Source organism: Panicum hallii, chromosome 7, assembly GCF_002211085.1.
Source record: "Panicum hallii strain FIL2 chromosome 7, PHallii_v3.1, whole genome shotgun sequence".
NCBI classification, from domain to species: Eukaryota; Viridiplantae; Streptophyta; class Magnoliopsida; order Poales; family Poaceae; genus Panicum; species Panicum hallii.
Window position 1 is genome coordinate 42,520,352 of NC_038048.1, and position 21,432 is coordinate 42,541,783.

General features: G+C 46.2%; 4 protein-coding genes across 4 annotated transcripts; 1 reads left to right on the top strand and 3 right to left on the bottom strand.

The window, feature by feature from the left end:
- Positions 1 to 623: 623 nt before the first annotated feature.
- LOC112900196 (SUMO-conjugating enzyme SCE1-like) lies at positions 624 to 4,675 on the bottom strand. The gene is made up of 5 exons (XM_025968971.1): positions 4,421 to 4,675; positions 4,223 to 4,306; positions 1,169 to 1,315; positions 946 to 1,059; positions 624 to 857 (listed from the first exon to the last, which is right to left on the bottom strand). Exons 1-5 carry the CDS (start codon positions 4,490 to 4,492, stop codon positions 795 to 797), a joined length of 480 nt encoding a protein of 159 aa, XP_025824756.1. The 5' UTR covers positions 4,493 to 4,675; the 3' UTR covers positions 624 to 794.
- A 422-nt stretch (positions 4,676 to 5,097) lies between these two features.
- Positions 5,098 to 6,383, bottom strand: LOC112900194 (SUMO-conjugating enzyme SCE1-like). The gene is made up of 5 exons (XM_025968970.1): positions 6,251 to 6,383; positions 6,071 to 6,154; positions 5,590 to 5,736; positions 5,356 to 5,469; positions 5,098 to 5,257 (listed from the first exon to the last, which is right to left on the bottom strand). Exons 1-5 carry the CDS (start codon positions 6,323 to 6,325, stop codon positions 5,195 to 5,197), a joined length of 483 nt encoding a protein of 160 aa, XP_025824755.1. The 5' UTR covers positions 6,326 to 6,383; the 3' UTR covers positions 5,098 to 5,194.
- Positions 6,384 to 7,768: 1,385 nt separating this feature from the next.
- LOC112900814 lies at positions 7,769 to 8,962 on the bottom strand. Its single transcript, XM_025969609.1, has one exon. The coding sequence runs from the start codon at positions 8,960 to 8,962 to the stop codon at positions 8,003 to 8,005; it is 960 nt and encodes a 319-aa protein (XP_025825394.1). The 3' UTR covers positions 7,769 to 8,002.
- Positions 8,963 to 15,764: 6,802 nt separating this feature from the next.
- On the top strand, positions 15,765 to 20,518 carry LOC112899779 (MADS-box transcription factor 17-like). Its single transcript, XM_025968384.1, has 8 exons — positions 15,765 to 15,946; positions 17,635 to 17,716; positions 18,429 to 18,490; positions 18,697 to 18,796; positions 18,998 to 19,039; positions 19,658 to 19,699; positions 19,829 to 19,980; positions 20,088 to 20,518. Exons 1-8 carry the CDS (start codon positions 15,765 to 15,767, stop codon positions 20,191 to 20,193), a joined length of 768 nt encoding a protein of 255 aa, XP_025824169.1. The 3' UTR covers positions 20,194 to 20,518.
- The last annotated feature ends 914 nt before the right edge of the window (positions 20,519 to 21,432 follow it).

Sequence of the window (21,432 nt, forward strand, 5' to 3'; positions counted from 1 at the left end):
CTGGTTCACTGCATGCATGCTCTTTTGACTTCCCCCCATCCTACCCTGTGACGATGACCCTGTCCTTGTGTGTCGCCTTGCTACGCAAGTGTGCATGCTAATCTTGCAGCAGCTCCTCCCCTTCGCGTGTGCTCGGGAGCAGCTACCACAAGAATACTGTCTTCATTTTTGAAATATAAACCATCCAAGCATTAAAAATTTATCCTCAAATATAAGATATTATTAGGGATACGTAGGAGATAAACCGAAGCGTTGAATTTACTTGATGCGACTCAAAATTCAAGTGTATGATGGACTTGAAATGCTCGAGTGCACCGTGGACTAGCCCCTCTTGAAGCAGAGCATTTGGCTCAACCAACTGCACAAATTGCAACTTGAATTTATCTAACGATGTGGCAGTACTAATCACGCACTGGATTGGGTTGGGCAACCGCAAATTCATTTTAAATTTTAAAATGGTAAAATAAGAGTTATATATTTGTCTTTAATGCGCTGTTTCTCAATATTTCCCTGTTAGGCTCGTTTTTTTTACAAATCTGGTAATGGGCGTCCCTCACATTCGCAATAACAGTAAAACGGCACGGTAGAATAATAGAGCTTTCCGCACTTTAGGCACCACAATATGGTGACAAGAATTAGCAATAAGTGTTGCATTTTAAGTGCATTTTAGAGGTTCCAATAAGCGTACGGCTATGTCGCCAATTCCAGTGTGTGATCATAAACACAATCATGACACGTTCCGCTCCACCATGAGTACTTTGGTTAACTCCAAGTGTATGGCAGACGGTCCAATGCTACACCAGCGAAGGATACCGCTTCGCCTGCTGACGAACACGTTTCCTGTACTCCAGCATATTCTGCAAATTACAGTAAATGTCAGAACTGAACACAATAGTAAGCGCTTAATTAAAAACTAATAAAAATCAGCCTAAGTTGTGTTAAGACCTTTGTAAAGAGATCATACGCCAAATCCTGTGCAGGGGATGCTGGATTCGGGTTATCTAGAAGGTCCTGGATGCCTATAAGAATTTGCCGCATTGTGATGGAAGGCTTCCATGCCTGAGAATGAGAAATATAAAAGTCATGAAGGCCAAGTGATGCTGTGTGCATGGTATAGAACTGTAGTCATGATGAAAAAGAAGAAAGCATCCACTGAGTTAAAGCTTACGTCGCCAAGTATTGACAGGCATACATCCCCAGAATCGTAGACATTGACATGTAAAAACTTTCGTGGAAACTTGCAGGTTGGAGGGTTACTCGGGTAATTTTCAGTAAAGTGGAGGGTAACTGGGAAATAACCACCCTCCCAATCAGTCTGCATAAAGATAAAAGATAAAGACAAGGATAAGTAAACACACATCTTAATTATCTGCTAAGACAGATTGGGCTGGAGGAAGATAATGAGTAGAGTAACAGTTAGTTGTAAGAGGATGAGATGATCCAATGACAACAGTATCCACCAACAAAAGAAGCGGTAACAGATTTGCAAGTGTGTATGGCAAAAACTATCGAATTGAGAACCAGTACAAAATCTATAACATTAACAAATGTAACAGAACAACTAAATTGTATGAATAGCTTACAAGCATTCCTATTGATTGGCAAGACCTTTATGTAAAATGATTTATTTTGGTACTAGCAATGTTCAGAGTTTTTATTAAAATAAAAATGTTTAAAATCCAAAGCACACTTTTCTAACCATTCTTTGGTTAGTGTGTGTGTTTGTGGTTTGGGGGGGGGGGGGGGGGGGCTAACGCATGTTATCTGGTTCGCAGGAAAATGCACTTAACAAAAATACAGTATTTTAGATTTTCAGTTGATTCCATCATGCCTCTGCCTCATTTGGTTACTACGAGATCAGCTGTCTCAAATTTTAGACCTGGACACGAGTAAAAGTTCAATAAAATACTACTACTACATAATAGTACCAGGATTAACTAATCGACTGCACATGGTGTCCTGGTGGTACATATGCAACCCGAGTGCTGTTAGCCACAGATCAATTGCTTTCTTTATTTACCCACTGACATCCTGAATCTCTGAGCTAGCTAATACTAAACTACTAGATTACTGGAGCCTAGACTTAAACTGGTCAGATTTATCCTGATTGTCAATTAATTTCTAAAAGAAGTCAAGACATAAACTAATATGCGAATCGGTAATCTATGACCACCATTCCAGGAAAAGAATACCTTTAAATGAAAGATACATAAGTCTGTTGTCATCAGATGAAGACTGGTGCAGTTTTTAAGTTATAAAATCAGAAGACAGGAAGTCTAAAAATTCTTGTCATACTATATTGTGTCCCTTGTTTCTGTTTCAGGACAAAAGTTCAAAAAATTCTGTTTCTACCAACATATATCAAATCTGTCTTTTAGATGCCATAGGGGTTTGATGAACTTGTAGTGTTGTACAACGTTTAACCTGCAACATCAGGATAAAGTGACACGAATAACCAATTCCAAACAAACAACACATGGGCCCAAATCACAGGATTCACTTAAGCCTTCATGACCATAGCTCGTAAACCCTTTTATGCCAGAGGAAAAATCAAAATATTATTATAGTAGAATTGGACCATAAACTGTTATATGAAAGAGGATAACCCTGAATTTGCAATAGTAGATAATGGAATTTTCTTTGCAAGCAGAAAAACCTGATTTTTTTATAGTAGAATAGGTTTTGCAGTACGAACAGATTTAACTAGTATAGTTCCAAATTTTACCTTCTAGACATATTATTTTCTAATTTGCAGGTGGGACAGGATCGAACAATAAGTTCCCATGACAAAACTGAACAAGAATCCCACGCTTGCTAAGACTACCAGCCACAGTACCAGCATATATGGAAGATATGATGTTTTTTTTCTTCCTTACACCTTCCTCGCCGGAGATTACACTATTCAAGAGCATCACATCATCGGATGCATCCGGTGATACCACCAACTTGTCCACAAAGCCAGGAAACCATTGAGATTCTAAGTTACTTTAGCTGAAAGGCTAGGAATTTAAAAACTTGAAGTCTTAAAACCTTGCCAGATTATAATGCTTTGCTTGTTTCTGCTTCGGGACAACAGGCTGAAATAGTTCTTTTTGTACCAAGACATAACAGATCAGTTACGAGGTGGAGCATAAGTGATTGCTAAGTTGTAGCATTCTAGAGAGTTTAACTTGTGTCATAAGAATTTAGTGGCAATGGCAACCAATTGGGAATGAATTCATTCGGTGTCCAAACAACCAGTGGCGGAGCCAGAAATTAGACATGGGGGGGGGGGGGGCAACCAAAGAAGAAAAATATCTTGTTGAAAATCAATACGCATAAGAATCTATTACATACTAATTTTTTCATTCCTTATGTATGCATTGAGCATCTGAAAGCATGCAAACAATTCCATGACCCATGTACTTGAAGTGTAAACTACATGAACAAATATTTAGGGATGCCTGCCTTAGTATCATGGTCTCAATGGGAGCTCCGCACATTGTCTGTGTTTTGTTTAGTGTGAAGGAAGATTGCAAGCTCAGGATCAGGACGGCAGTGTAGGATTAGAAATAAGTGGACAATGGATCTACTAGATCACATCACAGAATAAATATATAGAGGGAGATTCAAAGGTTTAAAACTTTTTGGCAGCAGGTTAGGGGGGGCCACGGCCCCTGCTGGCCACCCCCTGCCTCCGCCACTGCAAACAACACAATCATCAGAATAAAGTGGCAACGGAGACCAATTAGGAACGATTTATTTGGTGCCTAAACAATGCAACATGCCTGTAGATTTCACTGAAGCCTTTCATGAACAGCACATTATGGTTATCTAGAAGACTAGAACAGTGAGCTGTGAAGTATGAACATGCTTGTAGTTGCAACCTGCAAGGGTTTCACAATCCAGAAACAATGGTTCCAGATGAAGTGCTGCAAAATCCCTTGCGACTAGTGTGAAAGCCTTAGCCCCCTATTTGGTGCTTTGGCTTCACACAATCATGGACAGATCTAACATCTTAGCTTTTTTTTTTAACTCATCCAGCATCTTAACTAGTACAAAAGCATGGAGATTCTTCTCGAGTCTCCCTTTTTTAGACGAATCGTTGTGTACTCTTAAGATGGGTACTCAGCAAAACTGGAAAAACGATGCGTGTTGCCGATATCGCCATTTCGCCAAACACAGCAGCGGCACCTGAGAAGATTTTGGGGGTGGGAACTGAGAGTTGTGAGTAGTGGCTTACGCCTTCCTTGCCGGGGACGACGCACTTCCAGACCATGAGGTTGACGGAGCCATCCGGCAGCGTCGCCGGCTTCGCCACGAACCCCTGAAGGAATCAAACAAACACCAACGCCCTCAAGTTCAAAAATGGCAACGGAACTACACTCCTACTAGCAGAGCAGGGCATAGCGGCGGCGAAGCAGGTCGCGGCGGCACGTACATGGGGGTGGGTCTTGCGCCACGTCTTGCGCTCCTCGGTGAGGCGGCCGCGTGCGACTCCACCGGACGCCATCCGACGAGCCCGACTCGAGCGCGCTGTGCCTGTGGTTGGTTTCGTTTGGAGGGAAATCGAGCGCCGAGAGCAGTGTGAGATGTGGATGCTTGCCTGCCGCTGCGGTTCAGCTTTCGCCGAGGGAGGTGGGTTTAGGACGAGTTACTGCCGGTGGTTGGCCCGAACCCCGAGGCGTCGGCGACTGATCGCCTCGCCTTCCACTCCTGCTTGGCGTCAACAACTATCAACTACCCTATACAAACGGGCCAAAAGAGAAAAGGAACACGACGGCCCAATGCTGCAGGACTCTTGGAGAGATCACAGCCGTAGAAATCTTAGTGGAAAAAGGTGGAAAACCGCTATACTAGAAGGTTACTAGAATCAACTGAAATCAGCGTGTTTATCTATCGATGTGCCCAGAGACACTCTCTGCAATTTCGTCGCTAATTTGTGAAAACTCGCCAAGGAAGAAGGTTACTAGAATCATAATTGCAACCAGAGTTCAAGGCACCGTAGTAAGATGTACTCCGGCAGTTCGTACTGTATTTTAGCAGTTCCAACAGGCAACAAGCCTATTACCGGTAAGTCGCCAATTCCCCGTGCCGCATTATAATCGCTGCATTTATTCTTATGATGAACAATAAGCACAGTCATGACAGGTTCCACTCCGGCAAAACGAATGCTTGGTTAGTTGCCATCTTGTCTGCTGAAGACGGTCCAAGGCTACACATGCAAAGGATACCGCTTGGCCTGCTGACGAACACGATTATTGTACTCTGGCAAATTCTGCAGATGACAGTAAACAGAGCACAAAAAGAACACAACGGTAAGTGCGTAATCTTATCAAGATTAAGAAAAATGTCAGCATAAATTATTTTTAAGACCTTCACAAGGAGCTCATAACATGAACCCTGCGCAGGGGATGCTGGGTTTGGATTATCAAGTAGGTCTTGGATGCCTATGAGAATTTGGCGCACGGTGATGGAAGGCTTCCATCCCTGGAAGATACACAAAATTCATGACCACCGATGCAAGTGGTACGGTGCTATTTGCATATGGTATAGAACTGATGGCATGCTGCTGCTGAAAAGAAACTGTCGACTCAGTTTGAAGCTTACGTCACCAAGGATGGACAGGCACACTGCGCCCGTATTGTAGACATTAACATGGAAAAAGCCAGCCGGAAACTTGCAGACAGGAGCGCGAGTTGGGTAATTTTCATCAAAGTTAAGAGCCAGAGGGAAATATCCTCCCTCCCAATCAGTCTGCATGTATTATAACATAATTAGACTAGGATCATAGTTATAGCAAGATTGTGAAAACCCTGCCCATCAAGGAGTATAAAAAAGGTCAGCAAGTTTATGGCGACTGAATTTTAAAAGTATGATTTCTTAGTAAGACATTGGAATATGAATTAATGCGTGACGACTTGATCTTCCGTTCGTTCCAGATAAAGAGAGCCTTTGAGTCAAATACACAGAAGTCCTCCATTACCGAATAAATAAAAACTCGAGTGATTAGGTTAATTTTTCAGTTACCTCCAAAGGGCTAGGAAGAATAAACGGAAGGGGCTTGGTTGGGGGATGAGTTTTTGCTTACGCCTTCCTTGCCGGGGACGATGCAGTTCCAGACCATGAGGTTGACGGACCCATGCGGCAGCGTCGCCGGCTTGGCAACGAAGCCCTGAATAAGAAGCAAGCAAAGCATCGCATCCATGTTCCAGTCTTAAAACGGCAAGGGGAGTTTGAACGATGTAGTAGCGAGGATGATGGTGCGCACGTGGGGGTGGCTCCTGCGCCAGGACTTGCGCTCCTCGGCGAGCCGGGCGCGGGCGATGCCGCCGCCGGAGGCCATCCCACCCGACGTACTCTGGCGTAGCGCGCTGTGCCGGCCGTCGCCTCGTCGCTCTCGTCGCGCGAGAGCAACGTGGGAAGGTAGACGACCCCTACTCTGTCGTGGGGGAGTAAAATAGCTGGGTCTACCTGACTCGTCGACTACCCGAGGTTACCCGTATCCCTTCCAATTCTTCCGTTTTGTTTCCTAACTAATGATTTCTGTTGTAAATAAAATAGAAAGCCGTTTCTCTAGAGGAATTGAATCCCATTAAACTGAGGACGTGGCAATATCGCCGGCAAAATAGGAAGAGAGAAAAGAAAACTCAATGTGGGCCTCCGTTTGTGCCTTTGCATTGGTTATAGCAGGCCAGACCGTACTTTTTGCATTTTGATCTTTTTCTAATAAAATTCACGTTTGGACATTCAGAGGAATTATTTTCGATTTTGGACTCCAGGGACCGGTGCCATGACTCACCGTGCCGAGGTAACACGTCTCGGCACCGTGAGTCATGGTGTAGAGGTTGCAACTCCGGGATGCTGACGTGGCAGAGAGCTCGGCGCCAAGATCCGTGGCGCCGAGCTCCCTGCCATGTGGGGTTCACAGTTCCTTCTTCTTTCTGCGCTATCTCTCTTGCTCCCTTCCGCCGTCTCTCTCAGTTCTCTCTCTTGCCTCCGTCCTCTCTCTCGGATCTCTGGCGCCGCCGACGCAGCTTCCCCTCATCGGCGCCCGCCTCCTCACTGTTGTTGTTGCCGCCGCCGCCGCTTCCGCTCACCGGCGCCCCCGCCGGCTTCGCTCACTGGCACCGCCGCCGCTTCCGCTTATCGGTGCTGCCGCCGACTACGCCCCCCGCGCGGGCCTTGGGGCCGGGGCTCGGCTCCCACGCCCCCGCTCTGCTCGTCGCGGAGCCCTTGGCCGCCCTCGGCGGGGAGGATGCACCCGCACCGGCGCCGCCACCGCCGCCTCAGCATTGCGCCTGGCAGGAGAAAGGGGGGTGGAAATTTTGAAAGCAGGCTCGGGGCCATAGGCCATGGCGCCGAGCTCGGAGCGCCATGGCCTATGGCGCCAAGCTCCCTGCCACGTCGGCGCTTCACCTTCGCGCTATATCTTACGGCGTCGAGATGTGTTATCTTGGCGCTATAGGTTATGGCGCGTGGCCTGTCAAAACGTGAGAATATTTCGCCTGCAAAAAGGGCCAAAATGTAAAAAGACGGACAGCCCAGGCCATACAGATTCACGGCCCAATGGGTCTGAACAAATGTTCAGCCCAATATTTTCTTTTGGATCAATTTTAACTAGCGTTGGACTACTATCGGAACGCAGTGGAATTAATCGAGCGATTCAAATTCATTTGAGATTGAAAAAAACAAGCACAGCTGCTTAAAAGGCGTTTGGACCAGGTGTCCATCATGTTAAACCTCTGATGGGAATAGGTGATCCATGAAAGAATGGACAAGCATGTCGTTAACAGAAAGACACAGGGAATTACAGTGTTGATACTTACAGGACACAGGAACTACAATAACTTAAGACTGTGTAAGTACAACTAAGTACAAACTAGTACCCCGAGTTTACCTCCTTCATCAAGGTATTACCACTGAAAATTTTACATAAAGAATGTCGATCAAAGTTACTAAACAAAAGGAAATTTTAAACTACATGCAATTCTTTTACTTCCAAGTTCTAGCCTGCACCGTGTCACAATGTGGCGCAGTACTCGGTCTCCAGCTCGTCCGGCGTGGTGCGCGATCCGGCCGCCGACGGCGCGCGCACGTGGCCGACCATGGACACGCGCAGCGCCTCCTCCTCGTACGCGCGCTGCTCCATCTCCGCCACCTCCGACTTTCGCCGCTGGATGCTCACCACGGCCACGGCGACCATCCCCAGCAGCACGGTGCCGCCTGCGCCCAGCGCCGCGCCGAACAGCGCCAGCTTCCACTTGCTCACCTCCCCGATGTCCGCCTCCCCGCCGCCGCCGCCGTCGCTGACTCCCCCGACGACGAGCGCGAAGTGGCCCTGGTCCGACGCGTGGCAGATGTTGGTCCCCTCCTCCACGTCCGTCACGGTGATGCTGCCGTTGAGCCCCACGGCCATGCAGAGCGCCGCGGCCCCCGGCTGGAGCGCGGGCACGGCCACTGAGAAGTTGACGCGGATGGCGGCGCCCGTCAGGTCGATCTCCAGCGCCGCCGTGCCGTTGCGCCGCGCCAGGCCGTAGAACATGAGCCCGAGCACCGGCGACGCGAGGCGGTACCCGGCGCCCACCGCGTACTCGTCGTAGACGGACGAGAGGTTCCCCAGGTTGACGCGCACCGCGATCAGGTGCGCGGCGCGGCCGCGCACGGCGAGGCCCGGCGGCACGGTGAACTCCCCAAACCGGCGGACGCCGTACCTCCGGAGGCTGCCGGCGCGGAACCGCACCACGGTGGCCTCGACGCCCGACAGGCTCCCCGGGAGGGCGAGCGGGTACGCGACGCCCGTCCTCCGGTGCCTCCCGTGGTACCACTCCTCCGCGGCCTCCTGCACGACGTCGTCGAGCAGGACGGTGTCCTGCAGCTGCAGCTCCTGCTGCTGCGGAACCGCAAGCGCAACGGTCGCCGCGAGGAGCTGCAGCAGGAGCAGGAGGAGAAAAGCTTCGCGGCGCAAAACACTTGTCGTCATGGCAGCTGGAAATAGGAGCGGTAGCGTAAGACAGGGACAGCATGGGGACATTTTAGTTGGGCGAGTGAAAGTGAGCATGATGGCAACGGGAAAAGCTTCTTTCTAATGGCATAGCATCAGCTGAAGGCTCACTGTTATTCTTGTGACTTGTGAGTGAAGCATGGAGCTGCGGCATCCAGCATGGTTAGGTTCGATCTGGGTTAATAGGAGATTAAATTTATGAGCAAGTGTACGGGAGGGAGCGATGATGGCAGGATGGTGCGATTTATTACCGGGCGCAAGTGTACGTAGGGGCAGGACGGGATTAGGGGCGTCGTAGAGCTGTTCATTAGCCCCGGTGGCGAGGGGGGCAGTAAAGCTCGCCACTTGCGAGACATGGATTGGGGACGAAGGTTCTTCATCAGTCGGGCTCTACAATCATGTCTGTCGAGCTCTGGCAGCAGGTGAATTGTCAAAAGGAGGCCTCTTTTTAGATGTCTTTTATAGGTGAAGCGGCTCCTGTTCCTGCAATGGAACGTTCGATCCATGGAAGCTACTAGCAGCTCTGCAACAGGGTATGCCCCTGAAACATGAAAGGAACATCAGATTCTTCGTTCAGACAATCAGACTTCAGGGCATTCAAATCTTTCTTCTTTCAGCAGGAGGGCCGGGGGGGAGTAGGGTGGGGATCTCAAGCGGATTGCATACTCAATGCAATGTTTTTTCGTGAGTTTTTCCGTTGCCTGATGCCGCGATGCATTTATGCAGGACGTACCTACGGTTCTCAGAATTCAGGAGCCTGACAGTACAGTACCACATGCTTCAGAGTTCAGACAACTATACCAACTTACCAAGTGCAAAGATAACTGAAACTAGTCATAGAACGTTGCCCCCTACAGCTCCGTTTCACCAATCTCGCTCGACTATGTCCACTTGGATAGACCGATAGACTAATCAACTTCTTCTCTAAAAAAAGGCACTCGGTAGATTAGTTTGCTTCTTGTCAGTCATGCTACTTCACAGCGCCTTTGCTCTGAATCTGAATCTACAGCAGACATACAGGTTTCCTGTCAGTTTTCAGTGACTTGGCGGAATGATTGGGACTGTGTGTGCTCACTGGATGGACGGAGGCAGCGACCCTCCTCTGCCGCGGGGTTTGATCTGGATGGAATGATTGCGCGGGCATCGGCGTGCTCGCGGCAGCATTAGGCTTGCCCACGAATTGTCTCCCCGATCCATTGGGCGCTATTATTGAGGGCCCAAACGCGCATTGCTTCAGAACAGCAGCGCTACAACGGCCGTCAGGCATCAACGCGTGGGTAAGATGCTCTCCTCCTGCGTGGAATCTTTGCTTGGATCAGGCGCATCGATCCGTCGTCTCGAACGGAATAATTCTCTACCACTAGTCTGTAACAACTGAGGTAACTGGTCTCAGCAGTAAGCACAAGATTTTGTTGGTCAAGGTTTTCCGAGTCCCTTTTAGCAGACCATCCATCATATATTCATATTTGCAATCAAGTCATGTCTCTCTCATTTGGTTTTGCAAGTTGCAACTAGTACTACCTTTTTTTAAGAGGGACGGCGTCGACTCGATTTATGCACTCAAGAAGAAGGTTGCAGAAAACTTGCTTCACTTTCTACAGTTTGCTGTTAATCGTCACTGTGCTGAAGTCGAACCTCCTTTTGTATTTTTAATTTGTTTCAGATGTGAATTGTGTGTGTAACACAAGGCAACGGAAATTGCAAAGCGCTCCACTGGGCTGGACAGCTGGTCTAAATATAGGAAAAAGATGTCATCAAGCGGGCCTGATTATTCATTCGGGACACAAGGTTAGTCCATATACCGCTTGGGCCACCACAGAATTCAGCCCAATACTCCGCTCGCCCTTATCCAGCCTGCTACATGCCCCCCACGGGCCAAGCCCTTCCGGCTTCAAAGGAAACTGTCAAATTGGTCCGAGTGCTAAAAGAAATTCCCCACCCTAAAAAAAGATCTCCTAGGAAAAAAAATGCTAAAATGGTACGACTTCTGTGTGCTCTTCAGAGACGATGTGGGCAATACTTTCAGCTCTTATTAAGTCAAGTACGACTCTGAAGTCTCAAATCCAGATTTATTTGGCAGGCGGAGGCCTTTTGACCGCCGGTGCTTGTATGTATGGCTGATAGAAAGGAATTCCAGGACGCGGCCTTTGCCTTAGACTGACGGAACAAAGCTAAGAGTTTGTGGCAGCAAGGACTATGATTCTGTACATCGATCGCTGCATGGACGGCATTGATGCCACCAGGCAGCTGCATTAGCGCACTAGCACGCCCGCAGGCCGCAGCGTATATAGCATTGCTTTCTGAGTCCTGACACGTACGAGGATGCCTTCCAGCCCAGCACAAGATCGATCGTCCCCTCCGCCTGCGGATGTGACGTCACGCGCCTCTCCGGTTCGAGTTCTACTTTGCCCCAGAATCTCGGCGGAGCGCAGGCTTTTGCCGCAGCTGCTCGCATTGGCGTTTTCCTCCCCAAGATCGCGACAGGGATTACGAGCTGCTGGCACCTCGATCGCCACCAGGGTTCATCGTACTATGGCCTAGCTCTACGGCCGGCCATCACTGCGCGCGGGGTGCAGGCATCTCGTCGAACGTCGACGGCGACAGGGACTGTATGCCCGAATTCCCGGCGGGCATCCATATGCACCGTCCATGCATGGACGCGTGCGCTAATCTGCAAGTTAAGCCTGATCAGCTAGCAATTCTGCATTTCTGCTCGATCGTCATGAACCGAGGCCGAGCACGATCCGCTTGTGGCGGCGGCTGCCGTTGAGTTCCACGATCGATCGATCTGCTCGCACGAGCGTCGTCAGCGCTGTTTGTAACAGGTGAATGCAGACTGCAGTGGCAGTACAAGCACAGGACTTGCGTATAGCTTCCCTGCTGCAGCCAAGTCCCGTCACATGGTGGTGGTGTACTGGTCTTGCTGCTGCATACTAGCAGTAGTACTTCATACTTGTATGCATGGGCACTGTGGTCGGGCCCGAGGAAGAAGGCCCTGCCCGGAGCAATGCATCGGAGAAGGACGTCTCGGCGTGGCCGTGGCGCGCCGTGCGTCCCGGCGCTGTTTCTTGTGATCAGCCGCGAGCTTATCAGGAGTTGTTTCTTGTGCCGGATATATCGGAATAAGGGCAACAAATCATGATCAATGTATGAGACCCCCAGGAGATGAGTTGATTATAGGAGGGATGTGTAAGAGGGTGTTCTTCAGCTTCAGTGGAGTAGGATACCTTTTTTTTTAAGAATTCTACACTAGAATTAACTTGTTTTAAGAGCATGCAGAAATTTGGAATTAAGAGCAAGCCCGGAATCACACAACCACACGGAAGGATTGATCGACCACCAGTCAAGCTGTATCATGAGCCAACATGCTTTTATCTGTTTTTTTTTTTCAATTTCACACTATATCTTGCTAGCTTCGACAACACTGGTCAACCTTTTTTTTTTTCCATGGGACGTCGTCCTTGAGCACAGTTGAGCCGGCCTACTCGCCTAGATAATCCAAGCTAGATCACAAACTTCTAGCAAAGGACTTCAGGAGTTGCACTCGTGCAGTCTTGCCGAAGCTTGCCGTTAAGCTCGGTTGCCAATGGAAAATTAAAGGGCAAAATATCTCCGAGGAGCGAGTGATCAATGACAAGTTGTACTATAGATAGTATGTGGATGGCTCTACTTTTCGAGCTGAAAGTTCAGATATGACTGCAAAAGAACCGATGGATGCGCCAAACCCTAACAGTGCTCGACAGCACATCTGCCACACTCAAGGGCACTATTGTACCATCCAACAGTGTAGTGCTGTCAACACCCTCCAAACCCACTATGTAGCTAGAAGGCTTGCTTGCTGGCCTTCTTTACTTAGCCTGATGACCAGATCGCAAACTTCCTATGTTCCTCAATCACCAACCTGCACGGCACGCATATAATTTCTTGAATATCCTTACGTCAGCAATGGTCCTCGCCTTGGAAAAGAATTGGTTAGTCATGTCAACATGACTTCCTAGATAGAAGGGTAGCCCGGTAATATTCCTTTCATTTAAAGCTTCACTTGAGGATTACGATCTACTGTTGAAACTTTATTTTTACCTTATGAGCCTGCAATCCTGCGTACGTAGGTGGATAAAAAATGCAAGATATGTGCTATAGTGTATTCATCATGAAAAATATTTTACTCTATCAATACATTGACCAGCAGCTAACACAGCTAGAGGATTGAGCAAATGTAGCAGTCGAGAACCCTGTTTAGTACCGGGCGCTCGACCGGTACTAATTGCTCGATACTAAATGAGATGTCATTTAGTATTGGCCAAAATATCTGGTACTAAATGCCTTTGCGCCTAAAAAATAAAGAAAAAGAATTGATGAACCCCCAGGAGGCCCCTGCACATGCGCATCACAAGTCACACGAAATATGCGCGTGCGCGGTTCGTGGGATTCAAACTCACGACCTCAAGCCTCACGCGAATCTTCCTTACCATTCCACCTACGCATCACATGTGACTAGATAGGAGATCTTTCTTTTTTAAGTAACCCGTGGAGGAACATTTAGTACCAGGCCATGACACTGTCCGGTTCTAAATGGTGTCATGGCCCGCTACTAAATGTCGCATTTTAGTACCAGGCGACATTTAGTACTGGTTGGTCTTATTGACCGGTACTAGATGGCCTTGAAGAACCGGAAATTTCTACGCGGTACTAATTGCATATGTTGGTACCGAATGAAAATGCGTAAGGTACTAACGCATTAACGCGCTGGACGAATGCTCAGTTTTCCGGTTAACCTGTCGGATTCTATTTAAAAAAATAAAAAATATTTTATGATATTTACTTATGCAAATTAAACTAACATCTACAGGCTGCAGGTTAGCTAGATTAATTTTTGCACATGTGGAATACGTTGCAGGATCTAACGGGCAAGTTTTGGTATGTAGATTTCAGAACAAACTTTGCATGGGTTCAAGCGAACCTAGAAAGGCCTGTTCAAGTGGGCGTTTCAGAATGCAGGAAAAAAAACCCAAAGAGGACTGGTATATGCATGGAATCAAACATGAAAAAGACAAAGGGGCAGAATTTACATGGTTGCTGCCCTGTTCCCGGTTTCATGGGACTGGACGGATGTGCATTATCGATGAGCCTAGCTAGCAGCAAAAAAAGCTGTGCGCGCCTACACCGCTCTACCACCACTACAGAACCATGCAAGAGCTAGCGATCGCAGCAAGTGAAAGATGTAGCTCGAGCAAGCGATCACAGTCGTAGGATGCAGCGGCAAGCTAGGTAGCTAGCCATAGCCGCTGACATTTACACTGTGCCGTACCAAGAATGCATGAGCATCATGGCGGTGGAGAGGTAAGCAGTAGATCGCCTCCTGGAAATGGGGGATTTGACCCCTGCTCTTGGCATGGTTCTGCCCTCCTGCAGAAAGGGTTCATCGAGGAGAGCTAGCTGTAGCTATACGGCTATACCACTGCAGGCATGCATCTCCAACTAATTCTCCATTATCACACTTCACGTGTAACGTAAAGATCATGCGCAGGACTGCAGAAGAGCACCATATGATGTAGACATGTAGTTGTCATTTGTCATTGGGTAAAACTAAACTAGCTTAGCAATGTTATACCGAAATCTAGTTATGCAACAATATGTGCTCCGGTATTAGGGTTTCACTAGCACATTGGCAATTTCATCCCCCCCAATATGGTTTGTGCTAGCAGAGATCGATGCCGCCAACACCGCCGAGGCACTAACAAGACGTTGATATCTCTTCGACTCGATCTGCCCCTGACCCGCCGGTACGACGATGCTGCCTAGCTACACGGAACGCACGAAGCGACACTACACCGGCCGGTCAAATCCCGCGAAACATGTGCTTGCTGCACTCCTCTCACTTCTTCCTACACTTGCCATTCAATACGAGCGCTTCCAAAACGTAAGGAATCAATCAATGGCGAGCAGCAGCAAAACCGGAAACCCTCGGGTTCCGGCTGCACAAAGTCTTTATTCCTTGCGTTGGCCGCTCTACCTGAAGGTAGCACTAGCTAGCTAACCGCCTGCCTGCATCTGCATGCATGACCAGCAGGTGGCCAGTATATATAGAGTCATTTTTTTTAGGGCAGGATTATTCGGGTTAGTTCTAGGACGCGTATACGACCTATACGCGTGTGCAATGGGCCAGCGGCACTGCAAGTGTATCCACTCCGATCCGCATACGTTCGTGTACGCGCGTCGATGGATTTTTATGACAGGCATGTGATCTGACTTGCCCGGATCTGGCCATCTGTGGTGGTTGCGCATTTGGCTGCAGCAGCAAGCTGAGGCGTGGCGTTGGACCGGCCCCGTTTGGGCTCGAGAGCTTCCCAGTTAGGGCAAACTCGTAGTAACTGCCCATGGCTCGTCCCAAGTTACCCAACCCCGGCCATAAAGCAGCTGGCTCTGCTGGCAGCTGGAGGAGGAGATGACGGACCAAAAGACGCAGGAAACCAGCAGCCAATTAAACGCCAGAACAGTACCGGCTATACTATACCACCAGCTACTCCGGAGTAGGCCCTTGCACTGTCTCCACTCTCCACTAACATTTCCGGCAAACTGATTCCTCTCTCTCAGCAGCAAGCCAGCTCGTTATATTGTTGCTAGGGGCAGCTAGCGTCATTGCTGAAAAGCAAAAGGGAGGGTGGGTAGCTCTCGCTCGCCTGCGAGGTTAAGGTAGCCGGAGGTAGACCAGTTTGGGTGGCCTTGTGTGCTGCTGGGCCGGGGCTCTTGAGAGTGGAGACAGGAGGAGGAGGCCAGCGAGATGGGGAGGGGCAGGGTGGAGCTGAAGCGGATCGAGAACAAGATCAACCGCCAGGTGACCTTCTCCAAGCGCCGCAACGGCCTCCTCAAGAAGGCCTACGAGCTCTCCGTGCTCTGCGACGCCGAGGTGGCGCTCATCGTCTTCTCCAGCCGCGGCAAACTCTACGAGTTCGGCAGCGCAGGGTATATCCATCTCCCATCTCCTGATCATATGCAATTCTTGCAGATCTGCTTCCACAGCGTGCTTTCGTTGAATTTCTTGGGTCCTCAGCCTTGCCTTTTGTTTCTTTCCGTTCTACCTCACAGATTTTAAATCTCGTCTTCTTTCCTGATTTTGGCAACAATTTCCATATTCCGCATATCTAGCTACCTGGATCGGCTGCATCGTGATATCTATTTTTCTCTGCAGCGAACTCTAGGCTTAGGTGTCCTAGCTCCCGAGTGGGTGTGTGTACATGGATGGAGACCTTAGCTATACATATGCTTGCTGGGGAATATTCTCCAAAATTTTCATGCCCCAACCTTTATGTGTGTCCCCTTTCTTCCTTCTTCTCCGGGAAATTGGACAGTAGTAGCACTCTTTTGATCTTTGTTTTTGGGGTTCAGACGTGTCTGCGTGTGTCTGGTAGCTAGGAGAATATAAGCCGGACATACATATAGAGTGCAAGTTTTTGTGTGGCAGTATGGGCTTGAAGGGGGACACGAGTGAGTTTTCCATTCAGATCCGGCTGATGCAGTAGTTCTCATGTAATTCTTGCTTGCGGATGTTGCTTTGACGATGCCCACCGAATTTATACTTTCGTTTTCTAGTACACCATTTTGCATTTCTTTCATGTAATAAAATTAACCATATTTGATTCTTCTGACATTTTTTTCGTTTGCTTTGTTGTTTCATTTCTCCTCTTTGTTGTGTATGAATGTTCCTTAATCGTACGGTCTTATTTTTAAAAAATTACTAGAGGTCTCATCAGTTCAAAGGACAATAATATACTACGTACTTACTTGATGTTCCAGTAGTACCAAGTGTTGAGGTCCGAGGGTTAATATATTTCATCAGCACTTTGTATAACTTTTTCGTTTTTCCTTCCATCACGCTCTTAGTTTGTAATTTCATTTCCTCAAACTAAAATATATAGGGTTTTGTTCTAAAGAAGCATTTGATTGGCACCATCAGTTTACTCTGTACCATGTTTAACACCAGAAACTTTATTTCATGTCAAGAGGTAATAATCATTTAGTTCATTAATATTAACGCACAAATAAATTTCTCTCAAAATGACTAGACAAAGCTCTTGTGTTCTAAGGGGCAACTCTTTAATTAGTTTTTTTTTGTCAATACACCCCACGATGCATTAACCAGTGGTACATAAAAGACATATATACTTCACTCTTTCTTAGTGCCTAATTCTCTCCCATTAATTTTTTACTTTAAATTGTATGATTTAGACACACATTGCGATTCCACCATACAACTATATGTACGGTTTTAATTATGGAACACATACTGGGTTTATCTAGTTAATACTGAGAATTGAGCATTATTAAATGGCTATACATCTTAAAAGAAAAATTCGGGATGAAATATACTGGTGATAAAGAAAGTACCACTTGATGATATTGTCAGTGGGTAGCTTTTCCTTGATCACTGCATGCACAAGCCTTTAATTTTCAAGTACTCCCTCCATATTTAAATATATGACATTTAGTACAAGATAATTACTGAACTAATTAGCTTGTACTAAATGTCGTATATATATCTAATAATGGAGGGAGCATCTATCAGGTATATGCATTTTTTATTTTTTACCAAGTATATGCCTTTTTTACATATAATCTATTTATATTCAATTCTGTATAAGTTGTTTCTGCAGAGTAAACAAGACTTTGGAAAAGTATCATAATTGTTGTTACAATGCTCAAGGTTCCAACAATGATTTTGGTGGTGAACCTCAGGTACTGTTAGCTGCATGCCTGATAACCTCTGTCCAACTTTTTAGATTTGCAATATTGCCCATGTAGTTTCAATTCTTGAGATCAGACTCTGATAGATGTGATGGCTCTTGTATTTCTTAAAGATCTTATTGTTCTTGTTAATATGACATGATATAGTTTGTATTTGCTTAAAAAGTGGCAACATTTATTTTCTGGACATTCAAAAATACCGCAATTGCCTTCCATACAATACTAACAATGATTATGTTTAAATGATGTATTTTTTATAACAATTTTCCTAAACAATATGTGTCAAGGCATGGCCAATAATTTAATTAGTAAAAGTCTAAATCATAGACAAAATCTGGGATCTGATTGTTTGCTCAAATAACTCCTGATCCATCTCTTATCCCCCCACCCACCCTACTAGAACAATGATTTATTCTATAATAAATGCACCCTTCAAATTATATGGACTTCTGATAAAATCACTGGAGAGAGTAGTAAATTTAAGGGACTAGCCAGGCATTTCTATATACGAAGATTTATTTGCATATTTGTAGCAGTGAGTGAGGTCAATTATATTATATTTAATCTGATAGGTCAAAATGCACAAGTATTACATTGCATTGATGATCATTCTGCTGCCTATATCAATGTGAGAATAGCTGATTTGTTGTTTCATGATCATATTACCATCTCTCTAGCTAATATATTTTCACTTGAACATCAGAGTTGGTACCAAGAAATGTCAAGACTCAAGGCTAAGCTTGAATCCCTCCAACGTTCTCAAAGGTATAAATATTACTTCACTCCAGCTTTTTTTATCCAAACATAAACATGATTAATTATATGACCATTGCTATACATATTCAGAGACAAGTTTCTGAAACGAAAAATAGAAATAAATGGTTGTATTCCCCATTCCCTAATTATGCCTGACTGTGTCAAATTACTTACCATTGCAAGTATACACTCACATATCAGTGTTTGTTTCAAAGGCACATGCTTGGTGAGGACCTTGGGCCACTGAGCATAAAGGAGCTGCAGCAACTGGAAAAACAACTTGAATATGCACTGTCACAGGCTCGACAGCGGAAGGTTCACCATGTATATTCATACTCTAACTTGTCACGAGGACACAATATTGTTAACCTACTGCATAATAGTGCGTGAATTGACAACAAAGGAGGGTTTAATTAGTTAAATATTAATATTACAAGTACAAGGATTGTACTAAAATATATAGTAACTAATGCATCCTTAAGCATTGTACCTGAATATCAGCTATGTTTGTTTCAGACTCAAATGATGATGGAACAGGTGGATGAGCTTCGCAGAAAGGTATGTCAATGATCAATCCAGCCTCCTCTAATCATGCTGGCAGTCATATTCAGTAAATCAATATATTGCTTTGTATTTAAAATGACAATTACATCATCATTTTTTAATAACAGAACATAATTTGAATATATATTTTTCAATCTCGAATAAAGTACACAAGATGGATTGTTTTGCATCATGTATTTGTTACAATTTTGTATGTACTGTGTTTATGCATGAGTGATGCTAGAAAGGAGGAATTTTGTTCTATCAGAACATTATTTTCCCTTCAGTTCACAAATCACTCTATGAAAATAATTGGCATATATAGCTGCAGATTGCCAGATTGGCGCGGCTGTTTTAATTTCAAGTAGTTGTACTCTGCATGCTAATTGCTAGCATAGTTTACAAATGTCACTAGAATAATGGTTGTACCAATCGCACATGCGTTATCAGATCATTACTTGCACTTTTACAGCACCATAATTCAGGACCTAGTTTGCTGAAGTACGTCTTTGCAACTCTACAGATTGCATCTACTAGAATTTCTATTTTATAGTATCAGTTGATTGAGGGAATTTCTTTAACAAAAAGGTTCACATGATTCCTCACCTTACGTCCATTTTGAACTGCATGCAGGAGCGCCAACTTGGCGAGCTTAACAAGCAACTGAAAAACAAGGTCTGCTTGTTAGCTAGTAACTGTCCTAGCAACAGATGTATACCCTTGTCAATTCGTCCACAACATATCAAAACCTATGGATGCGCTGGCTTATTGAAATCTTACTATATCTCCCAATAATACTTCCAGCTTGAAGCGGAAGGTTGCAGCAACTACAGGGCCGTCGTCCAAACCTCCTGGGCACCTGACGCTGCCGTGGGTTCCGATGGCGGTGCACTCCCCGCCCCCAATGCTCAACCACCAGTAGCTGCTATGGACTGTGAGCCCACTCTGCAAATCGGGTACGGCTAGCCTATAAAGCCAGAACCATCATGATTAATACATAATGAATCTGAAAGCACGGGCGTGCACTAACTAATCGAACTCCTATGATCTTTGCATGCTACAGGTATCACCAGTTCGTTGCCCCTGATCAGGCAGCAGCCATGCCAAGAAGCAGCACTACTGAAGGAGGGGAGCAGAACGGCCACTTCATGCTCGGCTGGGCCCTTTGAGCTGCTCTCGATCTACGGAAGCAAATAATTATTATGACGTACGTATGAACGCGTATGGCAAGCGATCGATGAGACGTATCACTACTATTATTTGTTGCATGCCGGCTTTAGCTGATGGTATGTAGGCCCTAGCTGTAAGCATGCAGGCACTGTACTCTCTACCAATTATATGATGGCTCCCTGCAATAGTTTCAGAAAACAGTGCTAGGTAGCCTTCTGCTTGTCCTTGATTCTTGGATTAGAATCAACACTACTTGAGTCGAAGGCCAGTTAAAGGGATAGTACTCCCTCTGTTCATAGTGTGCCTTCATCGCAGCCGGCCAACTGTGGATTGAACAGCTAGGAAAGGCATGCTTGAGCCAACCTGAACTGAAGGGTATGGACCAAATTAAATATTATTGAAATATGTTTGTTGCGAACTCGATCTATGTTTAAATTCGAGATTGAAACTGAATCTTGCACTGTAAGAACCAACAACTAAAGCTGACGTCGAATGTCAACCTAATCCTGGGTAGTCTGATATATTGTGAATCTTTCCATCATCCACCGTCGTTCAGGTGATTTATCATCAGTTGAGCTGAAGGCTAGATGGCTTACTCAGTTCCACAGGTACCAACTTAAGGCAATTATGAGCAAGCGTTGCTGGAAAGTCGACCCCCTTCAATACGACAATGAAGTGTTAGAGGATCACTCATCATGATCCATATATATATTTTTTTGAAACAAAATCATGATCCATATATTGGGATTGGCTAATTCCTTGCAAAATCTGTGGTGTGAACGAATTTTTGAGCCACCTGATCATAATCGATTGCTTTATTTGCCTAGCTAGCCTGCAACCAATAGTCAGGTCCAGGTGCACACGTATTGCATGCGATGCGAAATAGAAGCTGACCAGAGGGATGGGTAGTTAGGCTTGCTGTTAGCACAGCATGACCTGCTGCTCAAGCACATGTAGATCAATCTGCCATCCTGAAATAACTGAAGAAATCTGGTCTCTGATGCAATCTGCAGTCCACACCGGGCCACGCGCTCCAAGTACTAGTCCACGGAATTGCATGCATATGTACGACCTCTTCCCAGTTTCCAACTGCTATTCCGTGCACGCACGCTGCACAATTTTCAGATGTGTGAAACGCGTACCGCGACGAGGTGCAGATGAGAATGTGACCTGCAACCAAACGAGACCGGAAGAGGGGGACGTGCATAGCCTCCCCCACTTTATTTCTTTTGCATTGT

Excerpts from the sequence above, each read along its gene's own strand:
- LOC112900196 (XM_025968971.1), bottom strand. The coding sequence starts at position 4,492 with ATGGCGTCCGGTGGAGTCGCACGCGGCCGCCTCACCGAGGAGCGCAAG. Across the intron at positions 4,307-4,420 it reads GGCGCAAGACCCACCCCCAT|GGGTTCGTGGCGAAGCCGGC; the intron begins GTACGTGCCGCC and ends TGATTCCTTCAG. Across the intron at positions 1,060-1,168 it reads GCCTGTCAATACTTGGCGAC|GCATGGAAGCCTTCCATCAC; the intron begins GTAAGCTTTAAC and ends TCTCATTCTCAG.
- LOC112900194 (XM_025968970.1), bottom strand. The coding sequence starts at position 6,325 with ATGGCCTCCGGCGGCGGCATCGCCCGCGCCCGGCTCGCCGAGGAGCGC. Across the intron at positions 6,155-6,250 it reads GGCGCAGGAGCCACCCCCAC|GGCTTCGTTGCCAAGCCGGC; the intron begins GTGCGCACCATC and ends CTTCTTATTCAG. Across the intron at positions 5,737-6,070 it reads TCGTCCCCGGCAAGGAAGGC|ACTGATTGGGAGGGAGGATA; the intron begins GTAAGCAAAAAC and ends TAATACATGCAG.
- LOC112900814 (XM_025969609.1), bottom strand. The coding sequence starts at position 8,962 with ATGACGACAAGTGTTTTGCGCCGCGAAGCTTTTCTCCTCCTGCTCCTG.
- LOC112899779 (XM_025968384.1), top strand. The coding sequence starts at position 15,765 with ATGGGGAGGGGCAGGGTGGAGCTGAAGCGGATCGAGAACAAGATCAAC. Across the intron at positions 17,717-18,428 it reads ATTTTGGTGGTGAACCTCAG|AGTTGGTACCAAGAAATGTC; the intron begins GTACTGTTAGCT and ends CTTGAACATCAG. Across the intron at positions 18,797-18,997 it reads CACAGGCTCGACAGCGGAAG|ACTCAAATGATGATGGAACA; the intron begins GTTCACCATGTA and ends TGTTTGTTTCAG.